This window comes from Malaya genurostris, chromosome 3, assembly GCF_030247185.1.
Source record: "Malaya genurostris strain Urasoe2022 chromosome 3, Malgen_1.1, whole genome shotgun sequence".
Classification (NCBI taxonomy): domain Eukaryota; kingdom Metazoa; phylum Arthropoda; class Insecta; order Diptera; family Culicidae; genus Malaya; species Malaya genurostris.
The window spans coordinates 164,817,802-164,839,660 of NC_080572.1; the positions used below are offsets into that span (position 1 = coordinate 164,817,802).

The window sequence follows — 21,859 nt, forward strand, 5'->3', positions numbered from 1 at the left end:
CACAGCCAAACGTGGTAGAGAAAACAACAAATCTCAGAGCTGAGCTGAGTAATTCCTTCTCTTCTTAAATCTGTGCAGTACATGCTTTACGGCATGTGATATTCATGAATGTACCTGCTTTATGAACTATGTCGCTTTTGAGGAAGCGTGAGCCTTGTTGTTTCATAGGAATAGCTGTCCTTGCACGAGAATGGAAGAGAGCGAAAAACCTCTGTTTCTTCTTCTCTCGATAAGAGAGAATGTCTAACCCCATAATTCATAGCAAGTAACTATCTTCACTGGACTAGATAAAGCTGAAGATTACATATTCAGTTTTCGCTGACAGATTGATGACTGGCTCTTAACTGTCGAATGCTATTTGAATGAAGGTTTAGATGTAAAGTCGCATTTGAATGAAGATTTAGCAGAGGAAGAGTTTGTTTGTTCGCAGTACATATTTACTCAGATCGTCAGATCACCATCGCTAATCCTGCGCTTCAGCTATTTCTGTTTATAATTTTCAAGTATAACTAAGAATTCTAACCCTCTATTAACTAGGCCCAAATTAAATAAGTGATATGCAGCAGTTTGCGATCGGAGTTCGCAGAAACATTCAACAGTAAAGAGTCAGTCATCAGTCTATTGGCGAAAAGTGAACATTTAATCTTCAACACTATCCAACTTCGTGAAGATAATTGCTTGCTATAAAATATTTTGTTAGAAATACGACGTTCAGATCACGAGAGAAAATTATATTCATGACTTCTCTGCTTCATGAAGACTCTAATACCAGCACCATCTGTGTATATGTGGAACATAATTGCTTCCACAAGCTTTTTGTTTGTGTGGTTCTTTTGGATGGCAAGGCATCCTCTTTGTGAGTGGTGGAATTGTTCGCTCACAGATACTTGAAATTTTAAGTTGGATGTCTGTAAATATATGCAATTTTGGTGCACAAGGCAATGTGCTCAAGTTCAAAGCGCCACGGCAATGCGATTTGAAAAGATTGTTTGGCTGTCATTGACCAACAAGCACAAGAAGTTAAGGGTTAATTTTTGCACATTGTGCTGTGGACAAAATCGCTCATTGTTTTATATTCGGTACCTTCCTACCTGCTTTCATCGAACAAATTGAAAATCTGCAGTTAATTCCTTCAATTTGACCGGTTGTGCGGTGCACATGAGGACGATACGCCTCTGCAGAACATAAAAGCTTTTTCCCCAGAAATTCATTGCCCAGAAAGTACCAATCTCCAGAAATACAAACTCTAGAAAGTAATAAAATCAAGAAAAAAATCCCAGATTGTACTAAAGTCCAGAAAACCATACACCCGAAGGCATTAATCGTTAGAATATTATTATTGGTATAATACCGTTTGCATAATGGTTATTTGGCATAATGATAATTTGGCATAACAAATCAACATGCTGCTTAATAGAATTTATTGCGATTTTGAAAGGTCTAATGCGGCTACGCTACAATAGTCCGAAGTAACGACAAAAGGTTAGCTTGTTACTATATACTATATGCATAAACAAATACCCAATTTGAAGAAGCTATGTTTGAATTTAAATAAATGTAGCTAAATGATTGCACACCCGTTATATAATTTGATTATTTTTTATCAAACTCGTTATTCTCAGAACCCTCTTTTTCAGACTAACAAAGCTTGAAATAAGCATAGTTGCCTTAGAAATTACAGCTAATGAGCATTCCCGAAGTTTCCTGAAAAATTATTTTCGTTCGACTGGTTCATTCTAGTCAGGCGCGTACCAAAAAAAAAAAATTCATGGGGTGTTTTCTAATATAAAGGAGACCAAGGCTAAATCGGACACTTTTAAGAAATTGAAAAAAAAAACATTAAAACTGGGGTTTTACCCAAAGTATCTCTAGCGCGTCATCTCCAAGCGCGTTTACAAAGTCAATCTATGAATCGAAATAATAGCAGGTTTATAAAATATTTAAACTGTCCAGTTTAACCACGTGTCCGGTCTAGCCCCTATCTCCACTAATAATTCTTGAGTTTCTGGCAAAAGATCTGTTCCTATGTTGTTTCTGTATTATTTTCCATTATGGGGAAACTGTTTCTAGGTATTTACTTATTCTGGGAAATGGCATTTTGGAGAATGGTACATTCTGTTGTATGTCTACTAATTAGTACCTTCATGAATATGGTTTTCTGGAAAACGGTATATTCTGGGGAAAATACTTCGTTGCTTTATTTTCTGGAAAATGGTTTTCGTGAGAAAGTCTTACAACCCTATATATGGTAGTAATAACCGGTAGATTTGTACCAGTTTTAAAGAATTTGCAACTTTTTACATAGTCAAATCAAAGTCCTGGCATTACATTCCTTTTCTGGAATTTGGCCTTTCTGTTTTAACAGACTTCGTCGCAGCCGATTCTTAGTGTACAGAATCATTGCATGGCTAGTACTATGGATCCTACTGACACTAAGAATCCTTCCAGATCGGGGCTCGAACATACGACAACTGGCTTGTAAGACCAGCGCCCTATGCATTGAACCACCAACCCGGGCCATGGGTTACATGGTCACTTATAATTAAACCTGGAATCGAATTTTTGTTCGAACTACTCGAGTTCCGGATTTGAACAGTATTCTAAAGTTTTATTTGGGATTCCAAAGTTTTTCTAAATTTGTGAGAATTGGTTCAGTCATCTCTGAGAAAATGAATTGTATTACCCTGTAATTCCGGAACTACGAGTCAGATCCAGATAAAATTCAGAAATTCTGCAGAGGACTGCAAGACCTTTTATTTGAATCTAATTTGAAAAATGACTACACCATCTTCGAGAGTAATAAGTGTACAGAAATATTACATACACACAGATACATGCATACATACGCACATATATTTTACCACCACAGCGAACTGATTCGAATGGTAAATGACTCTTGGCCCTCCAGACCTCTATTCTAGTCTAGTCGGTTTTCACAGTGATTGCATTTTCCTTCTCTATGAGAGACTAAAATATATACAATTAACGTATAATTGTAGACTTGGCTGTCTCATGAATAATTTCGAAGAAATGGAGTAACGGCTCCAGTCCTCAAAGGTAAGATAAAAAAATGCGTTCGCTTCAAATTTTCGCGTCTCTATAACAGCAGCATTTCGAACAATTTTCGAGACATGGTCACGTTGCGTGGGTAGCTATTCTTCTATATTTATTTCTTGTTTATCTTCAATCACGAAATGACCTTCTTGAGGAAGTTGGTGTGACAGATATATTTGAAGACCGCTTACCTATCTGGTGAGGGACTTAAGGTTCCTGGTAATCTACCAGTCGATGTCGTTCAGTGTCAAGTAGGTTACGGCATCCTTAGGAACACGATGTCGCGCTTCGTCGTTTTTAGATCTACTGTACTTCTTCGGCGTTTGACCTGTGCGGCCTAAGACGAGGGACAACACGACCACTTTGTCCTAATTTATCCTTTTTTTTTATATCGTTTATTTATACCCGGCTTTAACCTAATTTTGGTCGTTCGCCGGGTAATTTATCCTGTTTTGCATCTACAGTACTTTTCAGTCCCACGAATGAAATATTTATACGACATACGAGTCATTTAAATTGATTTCTATATTTTAAATAGCATATTCGTCGAAGTTGTATGAACGAAATATCTTCAAATGCATTGATTAGTTTGTTTTTCTTATTTTCCGTTTAGTCTTCGACTTATCAGTGCAATATCAGTTTATGTTGAAACACAGCTAATGCCACCTCGCGGTTCAACATAAACCGCTAAGCAGACGTGAAGTTTTTACTATTTACAAAACAATCATGTGCACCGAAGTGCTATATCTTTTCTGACGTGTATGGTTGTAACGGTTGCGCGATTTTCGCGGATTTGGCGCGGTTTCTGCTCAGATTTTGATGCGGTGGCGCGGATTTCTGTGGAATTGCTGCTTTATGCGCTGTATCGAAGCTGTTCGAAATTATAGTTCTGGATTTTATAACACATAGTTGCTCTAACTAAATTTTTCGATCAAGTGTGTGAAACTATCATACGCCGATGACTTTAAAATATTTCATATAATTAAATCTGCAGCTGACTCAGAGTTCCTACAAGAACAGTTGGAAAATTTAACTAATTGGTATAACATCAACAAAATGGTTGTTAATGCTACAAAATGCTTCGTTATCTCTTTTAATCGCAAAAAGTCTGTATTCAAGTTCGACTATAATATTTAACAATCTGTTCTCGAACGCGCATCGTCTGTTAAGGACCTGGGTGTTCTTCTGGATTCCAAGTAAAATTTTAAGAAGCACATAGAGTTTACTATCTCCAAAGCCTCGAAGCTATTAGGATTTATTTTCCTCGTTCCGCATGTTATTGTCTCATTAGATTTAGTTACTATAGAAGCACAAGATTAAAGGAAATGTATCATATGGATGATTGAAATTTGTTGATGGAGAAGATGAGGTGGTTTTATGCCTGCTGGAGAGTATGTTTGACAGACACTAACTCCAGTGGGCTTTTCACTGCTCCAAATAAAAGAATGAAAGAATAAAAGATAAGGAGGAAAAGAAAGAGAGAAATCCGACAACAGGAGAAGAAGCTGTCTCAGAAAACATAAGCTTAACAGGAGGCGATAAATAATTGAACCTGAAATTAAAAAAAAGTATATCAGATCGTCCTGAAAGAAAAGTTTGCTGATCAAGAAGATGTTGAAGTAAAAATGTTTATATGATAAACTTATGCAGATTTTCGTATGTTCGAGCCCAAACCTGTAAGGATTTTTAGAGTTCATAAAGGCTTCTAAAAGTTAATTAGTACACACAAAAAGATTCGTAAAGCGTGATTCAATAAATTTAAAAAGTCCTCTGATGATTGCTTCACATCAATTTTATTGAAACTTCAAAGTTACAGCATTAGATGATTACATTTGTTTCATTTCGAACGTTTCTCTTGATGGAGCCCATCAGCAACCGCATAGTGCAAAGCAAAGTCCTGGCATTACATTTCCTTTTGTGGAATTTGGCCTTTCTGTTTCAACAGACTTTGCAGCCGATTCTTAGTGTACAGAATCATTGCATGGCTAGTACTATGGATCCTACTGACACTAAGAATCCTTCCAGGTCGGGGCTCGAACATACGACAACTGGCTTGTAAGACCAGCGCCCTATGCATTGAACCACCAATCCGGGCCAAACCGCATAGTGCAAACGGACACGGAATCAATGTATCTCTTCCATTTTTCTCGCATTTGCTTGATGTCCTTGACTACCCCGTCGCTTCGTCGTAGTCGCTGAAAAGAAATTACCCAGTATGTTCCGATCAGTCCGAATGGGGACAAAAACTATTTTGTTGGCGGTATACCATTCCAAAACCGCCATAGAGTAGTGGCAACTGGTCAAATCGGGCTAAAAAATGAGCCTATGCTTGCGGATGAACGGTAATGCATGTCATCGTCGAAGATGTGACGAATGGTACCATTTTCAGTCCATAACTGCAAATCACTTGCGAAATCATGACCATCACGGAAAACTTGAGTTGACCGGGAAGCTGCTTAAAGTCGAGTTTGACGTCATTGATTAAAGTGCATACATTGTGTTTTCACGGTCGTACGGAGACTTGCACGCATTTTGATCACGGCATTCTGCTTCATGTGTCGTTTCAGATGTGTAACATCGTACAGCCTGTATCCTTCCCTGGTAAACATCCGTACCGTTTGAAAATTAACGTTGTAACATCTCAGATCGAAAGACTGGGGCTGGCTTTAACACACCTTAATACCTTTCTTCACAGCTGACGATCTCTGATTCCTTTCCACATTCAGGATTTCTTTGTAGGTTTTGGGCACTCGACTGATTTTCCAGGTGCTTGTTAACAATATCCTCTGTAGAAGTTGTTATAAACAATCAAACTTTTCGTATGACATTTATTCAAAAACATAACTTCATTACAAAATATTCAATTTAAGTAAATCCGACGCTATTTTGTATGCAAGACAGTAAACTATTGATAATATTTTTTGGAATTTTTTGAAAATCTTGAGCATGATTTTTTTTGTAATGCGGCCGTTCAATTGAACCGGCTTTTATAGAAAAGTTTTCGGTTCAGAGCCGCTCATTGAAATAAACCATATTGCCCATTACTACATGACCAGAAGACTAATAGGAGAACATGAGAAATAACGTGTTACAGGTACGATTCGACAATGCTCGTAGCGTCTGGAGATAAGAGCACTTATAAATGTTAAATAAACAACGATTTTACAATGGTGGAGACTTTCAAAACATTCAAAAAAGATCTCATCAATAGTACATTGCAATGCAAACAAAACAGCGTTGGATTACTAAAATTAAATATTTTATTCGAAATTTACGAAATTTCGTACAAAGAGCAAAAGTATTATAATAACAACAAAAAATCTGATTAAAATTGTTTGACATATCATGTTTTTACATAAACCACTGTCAAAATAACAACATGTCATTGCAATTTACGATGCTAAGGTTCAAAGAAGGCCCACTTGAGTAATTCTTATCCTAATATTATAAATTTTCTCATTGGTGTTGGTGGAATGATGAGGCTGATGTGATTTGGAATATTGTCTGGAATCAAGTGCACTCAGTTCCGGTTGTATAACAAGCTGTTTCGGGTCGCTTTCAAAACGTAAAAACATATACATTGAAATTATACTGAGTGTTTAATCAAAATGCAGAGTCTTGGTCAGAGTTAAACATTTCTGAAGGTAGCTTTCTTTATTCCATTGACTTTGCAGTCGAATCAAAACAACAACATGGCTCGTGCTACAATCTAACTGCAAATTATACTTAGGGGCCACTCATAAACCACATAGACTCACCGGGAGGAAGGAATTTCTTAGAAGTCTTCGTTTGTAGTCGACGGGGGAGTTAAGTTTCGTAGTCTCATATTTTATGTGATTTTTTTATTTTCAAAATTTTATTAGACGTTTAACTTCGTGTTCCAATCAATTCATATTGTACAATAATGTATGCCACGAAAGTAGCTCCAATCTTCTGACATTCTCTAATTTTGTGAAATAAGCAAACAAACATCTACAAAATACATCTAGAAAGGTATTAGAATTGCTGGAAAAACCGACTTTTGAACAGAGCCTCGGAGACATAGTGTTATATACCATTCGACTCAGTTCGACGATATCGAAAAATGTTTGTGTGTGTGCCCGCGCGCGCGTGTGTGTGTGTGTACTTTTCGAAGATGTTTTTTTCGCGCTCAATTTTCTCAGAGATGGCTGAACCGATTTTAACAAACTAATGCTCGTTTGACAGCTACTATTAGGCCATTGATCAAGTTCAAAGATCAAATGGCTGTGACTTTCGTTTCCGGAGATATGATTGTATAAGTGACGTAACCGACAAAACGCGTTGTTTTTTATCGCTCTAATGTATATAAGGGTGCCAATATTTTGGGATCACCTCTAATTTCGTAAAGCGCTGTTGTTCAAAAGTTTAAGCACCTCGAAAAAAGGCTAAGGAGTACTGCCCAGCGATTAAAGTTTGAAAATTTTCTATCTTGAAAAATCACCACAGCACAGTGGTTCAAAAGCACAATTTCACGCTCTTAATTGATAACTGATAGGAACGTGGTTTTTGAGGTAGAATATCTTCAGCAGAGTTACTCAGAATGATAGACGCCATCTTTTGGCAAATTTGATTTATGTGATTGATCCCCCTAAAAGTGAGATAAAAATATTATTTTAGTTCAGGGCCAACATAGGGGCTAAGTTACTTCGACAAAGTTGTTCAGAAAGTTATTTCAAACAAATTTGCTGAAGATACTATTCCCATAACTTGAGTGTAATTTATGATATAATGTATTTTCTGAAAAGAGTGTTCTAAAACCAGTTTTTGCATGAAAACACATATATTTTCAATTTATATGAGTTTTTCATGTTTTACAAAGTTTTTCATCATTAAAAACTACACAACTTTTTCAAACATACTATGCTGCTATCATTTCAGTTGAATGAAATAGAGCCATTTTCATGTTTTTTTATCACGAAATCTCAACTTGTCTATCATCAAAAGGCGCAGAAAGGTGCAGATGAGACTACTTACATATTAAACTACTTGACAAGAGCTTTCATACCGTGGTTGAATTACTCGTCTGCGATCGTCTGCAGGCGAGATATGTTCTTTTCAAATATCCTTGTCCTTGACATTTGCAATGATAAGGTTCACTTCATGTCATATTTCAGTACCAGTACCATAGTAATGAATATATACTGAAATCTGATATGACATGAAGTGAACCTTATCATTGCAAATGTCAAGGACAAGGATATTTGGAAAGAACATATCTCGCCTGCAGAAAGAGAAAGGCAATATCACACGAAATGAAAATAATACGAGCTTAGTTTGTAAGCAAATTAAATGTTTATTTCAATTCTCCATTATACTCTAAACTCTACTTTACTGATATTACCGAGATCCATTTATTTGTACGCGAAGAAGCGAACTTTTGATCTTATGGTGCTCAGTGCCTGGAAGTGCCTTATAATTAAATTTCGTATTTTTGCGTTCGAAATTCCATACGCTAGAACATAATGGTTTAATTGCACTCTTGTCTTGCTCTAACTCTGCATCCTTTCATTTCTTAAGATGACATATAATATATCTATTATATAAATAATGAAATTTCGTATTTATATAAGGCGATATACCTGTTCTGAACAGTCACATTGTAAGTCTGAACTTATTAAGAAGTACTGCTCGCAATATTCGTGTACATTCTCAAGTTTCGTATGATAGCTAGCAACATTTAAAATGTAAGCTAATAATATTTTCTTTTTTTTTTCAGGATGCATTTAGTTTATTAGCGTATTCTAACCCGTGGTCAAGCCCGCTAGGTTGGCAACTGTGTCCATCGCGTCGAGAGTCCGTTTGTGCTGCCCTCAATTCTGCCATACTAGGTGAGTGGACTGATCCACCAAATGTGTCAACACGCTACGTTGCTTACGTATTTCTTTTCTTTTTTGATCATTTCTTTTCAAAGAATCACTCAGCTATTCATGGCGACCACCGCTGGAGGTGTGTATAGCGCATGCATGTGAACTGCTCCGTCTAATGTCAAGCTCATCCCTCGGCGCCTGCGCGTTCGTCAGCGTGGAAGATGTTCTCAGGCAACAGCAGCAACATTGACTGCAACTGTTTCTTACGCTGTCCTCTTATTTCAATGCCTAAACTGTCGGTTGCGCCATTACTCCATCCCATGCATAATACGCTGCGTCGCATGAACTATTTCTACTGCTCCCGTTCTATTCTCACACACCCGACTTGTCATATTAGCCTGTGGTTTCTGGTGTATAAACTGTTCTAATAGAACTATCGAGTGTTGGGTGAAAATTTCGGTGCCGATGCCCGATAGATGATTGTATATTTTAATTTATTTTTGCTATGCGTTATTATTGTCGCTTCCAATTTATGTTGTTGCAAAAAGCCTTCCCACAAAAAAATATGCCTCTTTCCCTTGAGGACAGTAGAAATAGTAGTGACATCGTGATCCACTAATCGAAATGGTGTATAAAACAAACACAAATTGAAACGTTAGATTGTATTAATTATGGGTTGCCTAATATTTTATCACAAAAAGCTTCTTGTTTTTTTATTTTAGTTACATTTTGAGTTTATTTGAATTTTTGGTAAATCTAAGCAACACAATACACTAGCATTCTATGAAGGATGTAAAAATGAATAAACAAAAAGAGAAAACATTTTGAATACTGCAGCAACATCCATATTTCCATGCATCGGCGCGTAGAAACATTTTTATTAAGGAGGATAATTTTACAAAAGCAACTAGTTAAGATTATGCGATAAGGCGATGACAAAGATAAGTGAAAATCGCTCTGGTAACTATAAATAACAAAACATTTACAAGTAAAGGATGACACAGTTGATCATATGCATGTTGCGAGTACTTGTTAGCCAAGTTTTAGTTTAATTTTTGTTTTTGATTTCCTCTAATAGCTTAAGGTTTCTTAATATCTTTGTGAAATTAGCCCTTCTCCATTGTTGGCTTAGTCGTTCTCAAACATTGTGTTTTAACTCGTAATCAGGTCAGAAGTAGAAAATCTTAAAAGATTTCGATTTTCACAGCATCCCATCTTGGAACCGAAGACTCGATCGAATTGAATAAAAGCGCGTTTACGTATCTTTCAAGCTTCAACTTAAAGTACTCATTGTTATCGTCCGATATAGAAGAACTGAATGAATATTTCAAACACTCTCGATCTAAATTTAGTTAAATGTTTTTTGGCTTACAAAAAAATCAACACACGTGTACAACTCGCAGTGTATATTTTATGAAATGCTTGGAAGTTAGAGTTTGCTGTGTTTCCAGTTATTTAAATAAAGTGCGTCTTCCAAAGAACAAACGAAATTCTCTCCGCATAATCTTAAATTGATTTTCATAACTTTCCTTCTCTTTGAAATGACCAAATTCCCATTCTGTGACAGTTTATTAGATATTGTTATCAGATCTTATTTAGTACTGCTTTGTAAAAATCAGTTTTGTCCATTTGTAGTGGCTTCATCCAACGTATGCACTTTACTCGTATGCAAACAATTCGTCTATTTAGACAGACGGGAAAACTGTTCTGTTAGTGCTCAGAGCATATTGTAAATGAAAATTTGAATAAAAGTATACAGCAAAGAAGGTGAGCAAGATAACGTTATTGAGTGTAGCGGTAAGCAAGTAATCAATAACTAAGTAGAGAAAGAGAGTTCACACACGTATAATGAAACAATACAAGTAAAGCATTAACGATAATTAATTTGAAATTAAGTTCGAAAACTATATATTTAAGAGATGAGTTTTGTGAAATAACTGTGAATATCGAAGCTAAAACAGAAAAAAAGAAGCAAACAGATGATAAGAAGTAATAAAAGTTTTAATTTTAAAATCTATAAACTAGTTTAATATTTATGATGACGTTAAATAAATGTTTTAGGATTGTTGTACCAATAGTCGTCTTATCAGTAGAGTTGTCATGTTATTTTGCGGATTACTTGACTTTTAAACAAACTCTAGGAAGAAGTATTCATATAGGCCCTTATTACCGTTCTCACTTCCACATCCACTTTCACATCACTCACATATCACTTCACTTGATTTTACCTATTACCAGTATGACGCTCATTCAGTAAAAACCATTCAAGCGAAGAGGTTGTGTTTCGATTGTACTGGCTCGTGAGTTAACGGCTGCTACCGAGACAATTCTAAGCTTCAGGTAGTTAAACTGCCCATAGCAAACGCAATATTCGGGGCGTTTCCCGACTGGAAAGCTAGCAACGAAGGCCATCCCGTTCATACGCACAGAGGTGTAGAGACACAGAGGTGCGAGAGCATAGAAGTGACGAGTCACAGAGGTGCCATCGCATAAAGGTGCGAAGACGAAGGGGTGCAAAGGCACAGAGGTGCTAAAGCAACCCAGTGCTGATCTACCAGGTACCAGAATTTGTACGCTGCGTAGGATCAAAAGAGACGGCATATATCGCGAGGTGCTACACTGCAAGCATCGCATTTGATCGCCACCAAGAGCAAAAGCACTGTACCTGGGGTCAGGTACAGCAAGTGCAGTGGTGTTCACAACGACGGCAGAGCAACTGAGATAGCAGTAAACGACAGAAGACTGCCAATTGGAAACAGCAAAAGACTGCCAATTGGAAATCGTTGGAAGAGCTTCACGTCGTTCTTCACGATAAAGGAACAGAGACATCAGCTACAAGGTAGATTTAATTTAATTTATTTTTTATTTCTTATATCTGAAATTTTACTAAACATAAGTTTTTATTTTGGTATTATTAATTTACAAAAAAAAATTAATGTGATGGATGATCTCATGGAAGATCATCCGAATCCGATTCCGGATACTAGTAAAAGTTTAAATACTCCGAGGGCTAAACATTATCCACAGGGTACCACTGGGCCATGGATAGTCTATCTTCGAAAAAAAGAAAAGATTTTAAACTTGATGCAAATTACAAAGGATTTGACATCACATTTCTCTGAAGTTAAAGAAATCTGTAAGGTTAATAGAGATAAAATTCGAGTTGTAGTTAACGACTTGAAACAGGCAAACGATATTGTAACCTGTAAATTATTTGCTATTGAATATCGAGTTTACATTCCATCGAAGGAGGTAGAAATTGACGGTGTTGTGACTGAAGCAAGTCTGACAGCAGATGATTTACTTAAAAATGGAGTTGGCCGTTTTAAAAACTCCATGCTTGAGGGAGTTAAGATACTCGAGTGCAAACAATTGTACTCAGCATCTATTGTCGATGGAAAAAAGTCTTATCGTCCCTCAGATTCGTTTCGCGTAACATTTGCCGGATCTGCATTGCCTAGCCATGTCTATATCGATAAAATTCGTCTTCCTGTTCGGCTTTTCGTACCGCATGTTATGAATTGCACGAACTGTAAAAAATTCGGACATACAGCTACTTACTGTAGTAATAAGTCCAAATGTATCAAATGTCAAGGGCCTCATAAGGATAATCTTTGCGATAAAGATGTTGAAAAATGTGTTTATTGTGGGGAAAGCCCTCATGATGATCTTTCAGTGTGCGCTGCATTTAAGCTGCGTAAAGACAAAATGAAGCTTTCTTTAAAAGCACGGTCTAAGCGCACATATGCAGAAATGCTCAAAACGGTCATACATGTCTCCCCTTTGGAAACCGAAAACGGTTTTTCAAATCTTGCGGAGCCAGAGGAATCTGACTCTGACGGAAATAGTGAAGATACCTCGTTTGTCACTCCTCAAGGGTCTGTTAAGAGGAGATTAACAAACCACAAAATACCAAAAAAGACACCTAAAATTATACCTTCAAAAAAAGATCCCCGTGTTAAAGCTAAAAAGCCAAATTTAAAACCAAAAACTGTGCCTCCTGGTTTGTCAAATTCACAAACCAATCCAGGAACTAGCTCAAGAAAAGACAATAATCCAGTGGGCTCCATTTCACATTCACCAACAGGATTACTGAAATTTTCGGAAATTGTAGAATGGATTTTCGCTGCATTCAATATTTCTGAACCTCTAAAGACCATCATAACAGCATTCCTTCCAATAGCTAGAACTTTTTTGAAACAGTTATCAGCTCAATGGCCAGCTCTTTCAGGTTTTGTATCATTTGATGGATAATTTATCATCCGCCGCAAATGATTCAATCACTGTCCTGCAGTGGAATTGTCGAAGCATCATGCCAAAACTTGATTCATTTAAAGTTTTGTTGCATAGTCAAAAATGTGATGTATTTGCTTTGTGCGAAACATGGCTTACATCAAACATAGCCTTAAATTTTAATGACTTTAACATTATACGTCTCGACAGAGACTCCCCGTATGGTGGAGTGCTTTTAGGAATTAAGAAATGTTATTCCTTTTATAGATTAAACATTCCTTCGACTTCTAGTATAGAAGTTGTTGCTTGTCAAATAAACATTAAAGGAAAGGACATTTGCATTGCTTCGGTATATATTCCTCCAAGAGCTCAAGTTGGACAACGACAGCTTAATGAAATTGTCGAAGCCCTTCCTGCTCCACGTTTGATTTTAGGAGATTTCAATTCGCACGGAATGATGTGGGGTTCCGTTTACAATGATAGCAGATCATCTCTAATATATAATATTTGCGACAATTTTAGCATGACGGTACTAAATATGGGTAGCATGACACGGATCCCAAGACCTCCTGCACGTCCAAGTGCATTAGATTTATCTCTTTGTTCGACTTCAATTCGACTAGATTGCACCTGGAAAGTATTTCCTGATTTACATGGTAGCGATCATTTACCAATCATCATCTCAATTAGCAGTAACAAAGGCATTGCTAATTCAGTTAATATTCCATATGATTTGACAAAAAATATTGACTGGATTAAATACCAAAGTAATATTTCAAGTGTCTTAACTTCAATGGAAGAGCTTCCCCCACTTGAAGAATATGACTTCCTCGTTTGTTCGATTCTGGAGGCCGCAGAACAAGCCCAAACCAAACGATTTCTTGGTCCATCGTCTAACAGAAGACCTCCAAATCCTTGGTGGGACAAAGAGTGCTCAGATGCTAAACACGCGAAACAAAATGCTTTCAAGACGTTTTTAAAACGAGGAGGAGGAACTCCTCAGAATTTTGAAAAATTCTTGGTTTTAGAAACCAAGTACAAGAACATACTTCGGGTTAAGAAATGCAGCTATTGGAGACATTTTGTGGAAGGTTTGTCAAGAGAAACCTCAATGAGCACTCTTTGGAATACGGCCAGACGAATGAGGAATCGTAACGTAGGAAATGAGAGTGAGGAGTACTCGAATCGATGGATATTTGATTTTGCGAGGAAAGTTTGTCCAGATTCCGTTCCTACGCATAGCATTGTTAGGGAGTCTTCTTCAAATGATGATTCCATTGATAGCCCCTTTTCAATGATGGAATTTTCCATAGCACTCATGTCTTGTAACAATAACGCTCCTGGATTGGACAGAATTAAATTCAACTTGGTGAAGAATCTGCCCGACCTCGCAAAAAGACGTTTGTTGGAATTGTTCAACAAGTTTCTTGAGCAAAATATTGTTCCACCTGACTGGAGACAAGTGAAAGTTATCGCCATTCAAAAGCCGGGGAAACCAGCTTCCAATCACAACTCATATAGACCCATTGCGATGTTGTCCTGCATCAGAAAATTGTTCGAAAAAATTATTCTACGACGTCTCGACACTTGGGTCGAGACGAACGGTTTGTTGTCAGATACTCAGTTTGGCTTCCGTAGAAATAAAGGGACGAATGATTGCCTTGCATTACTTTCGTCTGACATCCAAATTGCCTTCGCTCAAAAGCAACAAATGGCATCTGTATTTTTAGACATTAAAGGAGCATTTGATTCAGTTTCCATTGATGTTCTTTCAGACAAGCTCCACCAACATGGACTCCCAGCGGTTATAAATAATTATTTGCACAACCTTTTGTCAGAGAAACGCATGCATTTTTCACATGGCGATTTGGCAACAATCAGAATTAGCTACATGGGTCTCCCACAAGGCTCATGCCTCAGTCCGCTCCTCTATAATTTTTACGTGAATGACATTGACAGCTGTCTAGTAACCCCATGTACACTAAGACAATTGGCAGATGATGGCGTGGTTTCAGTTACTGGATCCAAAGCTATTGATCTGCAAAAACCATTGCAAGATACCTTAGATAAATTGTCCGTTTGGGCTGTTCATCTTGGTATCGAATTCTCTGCGGAGAAAACAGAGCTGGTCGTCTTTTCAAAAAAGCATGATCCCGCGCAACTTCAGCTTCATATGATGGGAAGAATAATCGAACAGGTTTTGACTTTCAAATACCTCGGGGTGTGGTTTGATTCCAAATGCACGTGGGGAGGACACATTAGGTATCTGATAACGAAATGCCAACAAAGAGTAAATTTTCTTCGAACAATAACAGGGTCTTGGTGGGGTGCTCATCCGCAAGATCTAATAAAATTGTATCAGACAACGATACTTTCAGTGATGGAATATGGATGCGTTTGTTTTCGTTCCGCTGCAAATTCTCATATTATCAAACTTGAGCGAATTCAGTACCGTTGTTTGCGAATTGCTTTAGGCTGCATGCATTCGACACATACAATGAGTCTTGAAGTTCTGGCGGGAGTTCTTCCATTAAAAGATCGATTTTGGGAGCTTTCATCACGCCTGCTAATAAGATGTGATGTGCTGAATCCCATGGTAATTAATAATTTCGAACGACTAGTCGAGCTTCGATCTCAAACAAAATTCATGACAGTATATTTTAAACATATGTCACAGGAAATCAACCCTTCAAGATATATTCCTATCCGTGTCAGCCTCCTAAATGTACCTGACTCAACTTTATTTTTCGACACATCCATGCAGCGCGAAGTGCGTGGAATCCCGGACCACCTACGCTCTATGGAAATCCCAAAAATATTTTCAAGTAAGTTCAGGCATATTAACTCTGAGAAAATGTTTTACACGGACGGATCGCGAATGGAAGAAGCGACAGGGTTTGGTATGTTCAACAATAATGTTTCGGCCTCATTCAAGCTTCAAGAACCTGCATCTGTTTATATAGCAGAGTTAGCAGCAGTTCATTATAGCTTGAATGTAATCGTCACATTATCTCCAAACCATTATTTCCTCTTCACAGATAGTCTGAGTGCAATTGAAGCCATTCGCTCAAACGCTGCTGGCAAAAATGAACCGTTTTTCTTGGGTAAAATAAAACAGTGTCTGAACGACATATTGAATAATAATTATCTAATCACAATAGTTTGGGTTCCGGCTCATTGCTCCATTCCAGGCAATGAAAGAGCCGATATTTTAGCCAAACGTGGTGCTATTGAGGGTGAAATTTATGAGAGACCGATTGCTTTCAACGAATTCTATAGCGCGTCTCGCCAAAGAACACTTGCCAGCTGGCAAGCTTCTTGGGATAAAGATGATCTGGGTCGGTGGATGCACTCAATTATTCCTAAAATATCGACAAAGGCATGGTTCAGGGGACTGGATGTGAGTAGAGATTTCATTCGTGTGATGTCCAGACTCATGTCCAATCACTACACGTTAGATGCACATCTCCTTCGAATTGGACTTTCCGAGACTAATCATTGTGCTTGCGGCGAAGGTTACCGCGATATTGACCATGTTGTTTGGACATGCGTGGAGTTTCGTGATGTCAGATCTCAACTAATAAATTCCTTGCGTACCCAAGGTAGACTATCCAATGTCCCAGTTCGCGACATTCTTGCTTGTCGTGACCTTCCATACATGAAACTTCTTTATCATTTCATTAAATCCATTGGAGTTCCAATTTAAATTTTATTTTATGTTAAACTGTTTTCTCTTCCATGAGTTCAACCAATAGCCAACTATAGGATATTGAATATAAGTGGTGAACTGATACAAACAATCCTGAAATAGTTATAAGATCATGTACAAAATAAATGTATTTTATTTAATGTAATTAAAAAAGCAACTCGCTTGATAAAAACAGTGTTTAGATTAACTAATGAGTACCAACATACTAATATGATATTCGAAATGTATTAGGTTTAAACTACTATGTATTGTGGATGCCACGGCGAAGAAAAACTTATGTATATTGCCTATGAAATAAACGTATTTATGAAAAAAAAAAAAAAAGTATGACGCTCAGTGAAGTAATCACTGTAGTGAAAAAAGTAGTTTTTTGCCAACAAAATTTTGGTGATTTGATGTTCGTGATAATAACAAACTCATCTAACTAATAACTTTTTTCTTTGAAGTGACTTTCGTGATAAAGACCTATATTCACTTTACTTGGTTTTCACCGTGAAGTGATACCGACAATAAGGTAAAAATCACTTCAATTGGTTTGCACCGTGTAGTGATACCCGTAATAAGGGCCATAATTTGCCCTTTATCTACTATATAAAATGTGGTAAACTTTTACTACTAAACCAGATACACATTTCTCGATCTTGAATTGATTCAAATGGTATATTCAAGCCTTCAGAGCTTGATAAAGAGTTTACTGGTCAGGCAGCTGCAAAATGCAAAAGTCTGAACCGCACTCATCTCCAGATTACACTAATTCCATACCCAACTAACTAGTCTATGTCGATTAAATGAACATCGGTGCAATGCAGAACCATCCTATCATTGAAATGATAGATTATACGCACAAGAAATGTGCATTGTGCTTTCACCATAGTGCGGGAAATTATATGACAATATGTAAGACTATTGTACCAATAGTCATCTCATTAGTAGAATCGCAATATTATTTTGTCGATTACTCGACTTTCAATAAACGAGTTGTGATAAAATCGAATACAATATCTTTGCTTCGGCTCTAAGAAGCAATACCAAAGAAAAAATAGTTCGAAATTTTTTTAATACTGCTGCCACAGCGACGCGAATACTCTAATCAATGGTTTTCGTATATGAGAAGACTACTGGAGCTAAGATGGCTACTACGTTACCGCCGTTACCCTACGTGATTGAATGTGCGTGTTTTATGTGACTAATTGCAAGTTTTGAGTTTACTTTTCGTATTACGCAATTCTATGTTAGTATTCCTTTTCTTTTCACTTCAAGACTTCTTTGCCTTTTTTTTTCAATTTTCGTTTTCCTTGTTATGCATTCATTTTTTATTTATTTATTTATTTATTTATTTATTTAGCTGTAAGCAACAGACGCAATTTTTTTACTATATACAAACAATTTTCAAGTATCCTAGTGCGTGATACATTAAAGTCAAATCCTAATGATACGCGATTGAATCATCTTTGCAAGCCATTAACAGCATTGTGAGCATCATAGTACGTCGTTAAGGAAGTTAAAGAAATGCATTGTTGCGAAAAGCACGGGATCGGACGTTTTTATTACTTTCGCGAAGCAAAGCGGGGAAGTCAGTCTTGTCATTCAAATCATCTGCTATTCATGAAGCACGCAGAGAATTTTGTCGAACTAGTAGTGTATCGAGACCGATTAGTAACCCACGACTTTCTTAGTTCGGTAGCTGGTGAGGATTGTTCCACGGTAAACGCCGAAGGGGAAGCGAATAAATTTGCGTTGTATCGATTCGATTCTATGAGCAGTACTCAAGTATTGAAAGAACAACTGAACAGTAAAGTGATTTGAAGCATTTTTTATTTTTTTTAAAGACGTGTAAAATGTTTGGCCATCATCATCCTCACAATATAGCTGATATGTTGCTTGAAGGTATGACTGCATTCATTCTCGAACCGAATTGAAGTCATTCCATTTTAATAATCGTGATATCGTGGTTTATCATATCAAAGCAGAGGAAAGATTAGTGTAAGTAGTGTAACTTTTTGACATATTATCAGCCACGTAGGGCATAAATGACAATAGGTTGGTGGGTGGGGATCGCTTGGGCATAAAGCCATGTTGTGTGTCGACACTGTAGTTGGTCCTTATTTAGATTAAAATCTGAAATCTAACTTTCTTGATTGAACTCAAAAACCATTTCATTGTACAGTTGTACAACAATCTATGAAAAAGTTGTCTTCGGAAGAGTTGTTGAACTAATTATTTTGCTAAACAAAGCTTTTTCGTATGAGATACCAGTAAAAAGTTGTCAACCTTCAAATATCAATATTCATTAGTACCAGATCGATAAAAATGTATCCTATGCGGTTCCCGAAAGGTCATAATATAAGTAAAACTGTGAGAGAAAATTGGAAGGGTGTTATTTTTTAACTCATTTAAATTAGTCTTAAAAATACATTAAAAAACTTAAAAACATTGCAGAGCTCTTTAACCCCTTAACGTATCAACATACTTCCTTCAGAAAAATAATAGTTTCTAATTAAGCATTACATCCATTGTTCGTTCGAGAAATGAGGCACACGAAAACTACACCCGAAAATAGATTTTTTGCTGAACAATTTTGACAAATTTATTACCAAAATAACTGATTCAATTGAGTTTGAGCAACTGAGAATTAGAGATACTGTGTTATATAATTATTCCGAACTAGTTGGCCATGATAAATCCATGAACAGAAATTTTCATTATCTTGACAGCCATTCAAACAAACAGATGCAAGTTAATAAAACTATTATTTTGGTAAAGGAAGTATGTTGACACGGTAAGGCGTTTAAAAGTTATGCAATGTTTTTGAATTTTTTGAAGGTATATTTAAGACTAATTTAAATGGGCTAAAAAATTAATACCCTTCCTATTTTTGTCCCGGGTTGGCGGTTCAATGCATAGGCCGCTGGTCTTACAAGCCAGTTGTCGTATGCTCGAGCCCCGACGGATTCTTAGTGTCAGTAGGATCCATAGTACTAGCCATGCAATGATTCTGTACACTAAGAATCGGCTGCGAAGTCTGTTGAAACAGAAAAGCCAAATTCCACAAAAGGAATGTAATGCCAAGACTTTGCTTTATTTTCTCTCGAAGCATAGGTTACATTTTTATCGATCTGGCATCTAATGAATATTTATATTTGAAGGTTAACAAGTTTGCATTCACAACTTTTTACTAGTAGAGCTCATATAAAAAAGCTTTGTTTAATTAAAATTATGCGCAACAATTAGTTCAACAACTTGTCTGAAGACAACTCTTCCATAGAATGTTTCACAAAAAAGTTAGAACAAAATAAGCCACCCTATTTTTACTCGGGAAAATTGATGTAACTCAATCAAATCAAAAGCCTTTCTAGGTGCTTTTTTCAGCAAAGTTGCTCAAAATAAAATTTCCCACAACTTTATTGTACAATGAAATCGTGTTTGAGTTCAATTAAGAAAGTTAGATTTCAGATTTTAATCTAAATAAGGACCACCCTAGTAACTTTTTACATCAAAAGGTGCACTATTTGATTACAAACAACTTTTGTGAAGACAACAAGTACAAAAAACTAATATTTAATAGTGAACATATTTTTGCTACGTAATTTCCCTGATTCGGACCACATATCAGTGGTTGAAAATCGGTGTCAGAATAGCCTTTTCGAATAACTTAGGAACAGATATGTGATAGTTGTTTACAACTTTTTTGTTACTTTTCTTATAGACTGAGAACATAAATGATATAAAGGGTGATTGTTGCTAATCTTTTTGGCAACACTGTATTTGACAGATCACGCGTGAATCGTGTCTTTGTCAAACTTATTCAGTTTGGTCTATAATTCAATCATGAATCGTCGTTTAGTCTATAATTTAAACTTGAATAGACGCTGGAAAATTTGGAGGAAGATCCTCTTTTTTATCGAAAAAAATTGTGTTCAGGGACGAAGCTCATTTGTGGTTGAATGGATACGTCAACAAGTGAAGACTCCACCCTCCTCACATTCCTTTACTAACTCTAGGGGAGTATGCCGCCCCCTTAATACGGCGTCCCTTCTTCTCCTATAACAACAAGACAATCGGCCACGTTAAGCTAAAGCAAATGAGCCAAATAAAAATTTTATTATAAAAAAAAACATGTGAAGACCAGCCAGAAGCATTGCAAGAGCTACCAATGTATCTCAAAAAAGTTACTGTTTGGTGTGGATTATGGGCCAGTGGTATTAGTCGTGAAAAACGGTCGATATGTTGAAGAGAGTGTTCCAAAATTGGACCTTGCGCATAGGCTATCTAAACCGGAGCCGCGGCCAACATTTGCACGAAATCATCTTTAAACATTAAGTTATATTGAATATTGTATATATCGATTCCAATTTCATCAATTTTCTCAAATTTTTTGTCTAGTTTTAAAAAAAAACAAATCCTATACCTCCTAAAAAATCACCGTTTATTTATTATGAGAAAGGAACTCAGAATCAATCGAAATCTGACAAAGTGAGATATTTATTGGAAAGGTGGACCTTCAAATTTCATCCTTTACCATAAATTGCAATGAATTAAGTGTGCATTGAAAATATTCCATGGCGTCGCTAATATACAATTACCACTCCTTGTCCTTTGCCCGTAATGGCAAGAACGAACCTTTTACGTTGTTTAAAAAAAAACAACGATACTCCAGAACATAAATGTCCTGGTTAATGGTACTGGTCGCGATGTAAATGTCACTCGTAGAGTCACATAAACAGATGACTTCACACACAAGATATTTCCTCGCTCCTCTTCCAGCTACCATATTTCTGTCCAGGAAGTTGTTTTCAGTCAGTCTTGGCATAGGTTTCATCATTTCTTACCAAGCAAACAACCTCTTTTCGAAGTATTTGTGGATTTCGATTTACCCCGCTAGCTATTGACAATCATTCACCGAATATCTGTACTACGTGGAATTTGGTCTTCCTGATTCAACAGATTTTGCAGCCGATTCTTAATGTACAGAATCATTGCATGGCTAGTACTATGATCCTACTGACGCAAAGAATCCTTCCTACGTCAGGGTTCG

General features: G+C 36.8%; 1 protein-coding gene across 1 annotated transcript in view; it reads left to right on the plus strand.

Annotated features, from left to right (window-relative positions):
* Positions 1-10,903, plus strand: part of LOC131434063 (ran-binding protein 9) — a 55,977-nt gene extending 45,074 nt beyond the window's left edge. The window contains exons 8-9 of the mRNA XM_058600713.1: positions 8,792-8,903; positions 8,987-10,903. Coding sequence (XP_058456696.1) covers positions 8,792-8,903; positions 8,987-9,132 — 258 coding nt within the window. The 3' untranslated portion in view covers positions 9,133-10,903. The remainder of the gene's footprint in view (positions 1-8,791; positions 8,904-8,986) is intronic.
* Positions 10,904-21,859: the final 10,956 nt, after the last annotated feature.